The sequence below is a fragment of the Micromesistius poutassou genome, assembly GCF_964030765.1.
Source record: "Micromesistius poutassou genome assembly, chromosome: 10".
NCBI classification, from domain to species: domain Eukaryota; kingdom Metazoa; phylum Chordata; class Actinopteri; order Gadiformes; family Gadidae; genus Micromesistius; species Micromesistius poutassou.
The window spans coordinates 1727912-1730581 of record NC_140280.1 but is presented as its reverse complement, the minus strand read 5'-3'; the positions used below and the strand labels follow the sequence as shown (position 1 = coordinate 1730581).

General features: G+C 52.1%; 1 protein-coding gene across 1 annotated transcript in view; it reads left to right on the top strand.

Annotated features, from left to right (window-relative positions):
• Positions 1-239: 239 nt before the first annotated feature.
• Positions 240-2670, top strand: part of LOC311353822 (rap1 GTPase-activating protein 2-like) — a gene marked incomplete at its 5' end in the record, with an annotated part of 9435 nt that continues 7004 nt past the window's right edge. Inside the window, 2 exons of the mRNA XM_084473634.1 lie at positions 240-368; positions 1388-1543. Of these exons, the coding sequence (XP_084329760.1) occupies positions 240-368; positions 1388-1543 (285 nt within the window). The remainder of the gene's footprint in view (positions 369-1387; positions 1544-2670) is intronic.

Genomic DNA, 2670 nt, shown 5'->3' with positions numbered 1-2670 from the left:
AGAGAGAGGAGGGAGGGAGGGAGAGAGAGAGAGGGGGGAGGGAGGGAGAGAGAGAGAGAGAGGGGGGAGGGAGGGAGAGAGAGAGAGAGAGAGAGAGAGAGAGACAGAGACAGACAGACAGACAGACAGACAGACAGACAGACGAGAGAAAGAGACACACACACTCACACGTAAATACAATCTGACTCACATGCTAATTTAACCCTTCCCCTCTCCCCCCCCCTCTCCCTTCCGGTAGGTTCCGCGGGGGTCTGGACGTGTCTCACGGCCAGACGGGCACCCAGTCCGTCTACACGGTGCACAGAGGCCAGGAGATCATGTTCCACGTGTCCACCAAGCTGCCGTACACGGAGGGCGACCAGCAGCAGGTTGTGACCCCGACACAGCGCCCCACACTTATTTATTTATTTATTTATTGTTTATTTAACGATAGGGACGATACATTACAACATTGCCACACAAAAAAATGAAGAAAATGTGATGCATACAAGACGTCTAGCTTCAGCTCATTTGCATTTGTCTTTGCCCCTGGTCAGGCTAGAGAAGGATAAAAGATACTGAATACAATAAGTGCAATAATACGAATACAGTGAATAGATACCGTGAATAAATAAACACAGCTACAAAATCTGGATTAAGAAATTACACAAGTTACATACATTAAACTTTAATAAAGTGCTGTTTGACAGCGATTTGAGAGAAGTTAATGTTCACATTTCTGCCGCTGCTTGAGCCAATGTTGTTTGGGGCCGCATCGGACAGGGTAGTCTGGGACTCAAGCAAACGCCTTTGAGTGGATGAAGTTCAGAAGGACTACGTTCCAACTCCGACCGCGATCCAATACCTCTGAGAAGAACCTCAGAACGGGGCTCCTGCCATTTGGGCTCTGAACCGGCGCCGCTCTATGTGGACAAACCCAACCGGCCCCCACGTGGTAACACAGCCAAGCTGTGCCCTGACATAGGACATACAGAACGGTAACAGCCCGGGGACATATGCTGCACAGTGCACACACACACAGCGTTCCAGCCGACGCCGTGAGGCTCCAGATATTATCCCCCCCCACGCCATTTCAGATGAGTCAGCGAGCGAGAATTCTGTTACATTACGTCGACCGGTGTCTAGTTTGATCCGATCCGTTTAGAACGGTATTCACATAAACGACAGCACATGAGAGTAGTAGAAACGATAAACTTGATCATGATGAAAAAAAAGTGGAAATGTGTATTTTCCTTCTTTTGGCCAGAGGGCACTTTAGCCAATTAGGGCCCCTCGCGGGGGCCCGGTACCACGTGTCGTCTGTGATGTCAACCGCAGCAAATCATAGCGATTTTATTGAAGTGCACTTTAAAACCAACGGCTTGGTGTTCTCACTCTACCTGTGCAGCTGCAGAGGAAACGCCACATAGGAAATGACATCGTGGGGCTGGTGTTCCAGGAAGAGGCTACTCCTTTTGTGCCGGACATGATTGCCTCCAACTTTCTCCACGCCTTCATCCTGGTGCAGGCGGAGAAGCCCTGCGGCGATGACACTACCTATAAGGTAGGGTTGGTCCACCGGCGCGGAGAGAGCTCCGGCTGTCTCCCACAGACGGTCCTGCACTCACAACGTTTACATTTAGTGCGTTTAGCAGAAACCTTTTATCCATAGAGACTTACAATAAGTACATTTGTCTTAAGACGTGAAACAATATATCGCTGTCGGTGACAGTAAAGATGTGAAAAAACCAAGTGCAAGTACTGACAATCGCTAGACTGGGTAGCCCCACCCGCATCTGCCGGCGATTGGAATTCGCCCTGCACATGGGGATGGAAAGGAACACGTTTAATCCTCCTGTTTCCTATCCCAATCCGTTTGGCACCAATCACCAAGCTGGCTTTTTTTCACCTGGCGCTCTATTGGCTGGTTAAACACGACGACGACAAGAGAAGCGTCGCAAGCAGCCGAAGCGGAGCGACCGCTACCCGTTGAATGATGCAGCTGTCGCTGCTGTTTTAAATGTTTTTAAATGTTTTTTAAATGTTTTCAGGGGCAAGTTTTCTTTGAATTGAATACCCGATTGAATACAGAAAGAAGAGCCGCCTCGGGGCGCCACGGCGGCCGGAGCTGAGCTCCCGGGCGCCGTGCACGGCAGCCGGTCCCCGCGGTCGCGGTCTCCCGGGCGGCCGTGCCTTGGCCGAGCTCCCGGACTCCGGCGGTGCACTCCCGCGTGCACGGCGATTGAATACAGAAAGAAAGGCCGCCTCGGGGCACCGCGGCTGTTGTATTGTATTCACTCCCCGGGCCCGCGTGACCGCACCGCCGGAGTTCGGGAGCTCGGCCGGGGCACGGCGACCACGGGGACCAGCCACCGTGCACCGAGGTGCACGTTTTCTTTGAAAGCTGAGCAGAAACTTGCCCTGGAGCAATTCCTCCAAAGAAAGGATGTATTTGCTTTACTGCCGACTGGTTTTGGTAAAAGTTTAATCTACCAGCTAGCCCCGCTGGGGGCCAATTGCTTGCAGCCATTTGAACTACGCCCGCCTCTTGTGCAGGAGAAAATGACGGCACCCTCACCAGACCAAGTCCAATCTACGATTGGACTTGGTCTGGCAATAGCCAGGCTAAACAATCGCCAGGCCGACCCCATTCCCCGTACACAGCAGTGATAGCTAGCTACTGCAGAGGCT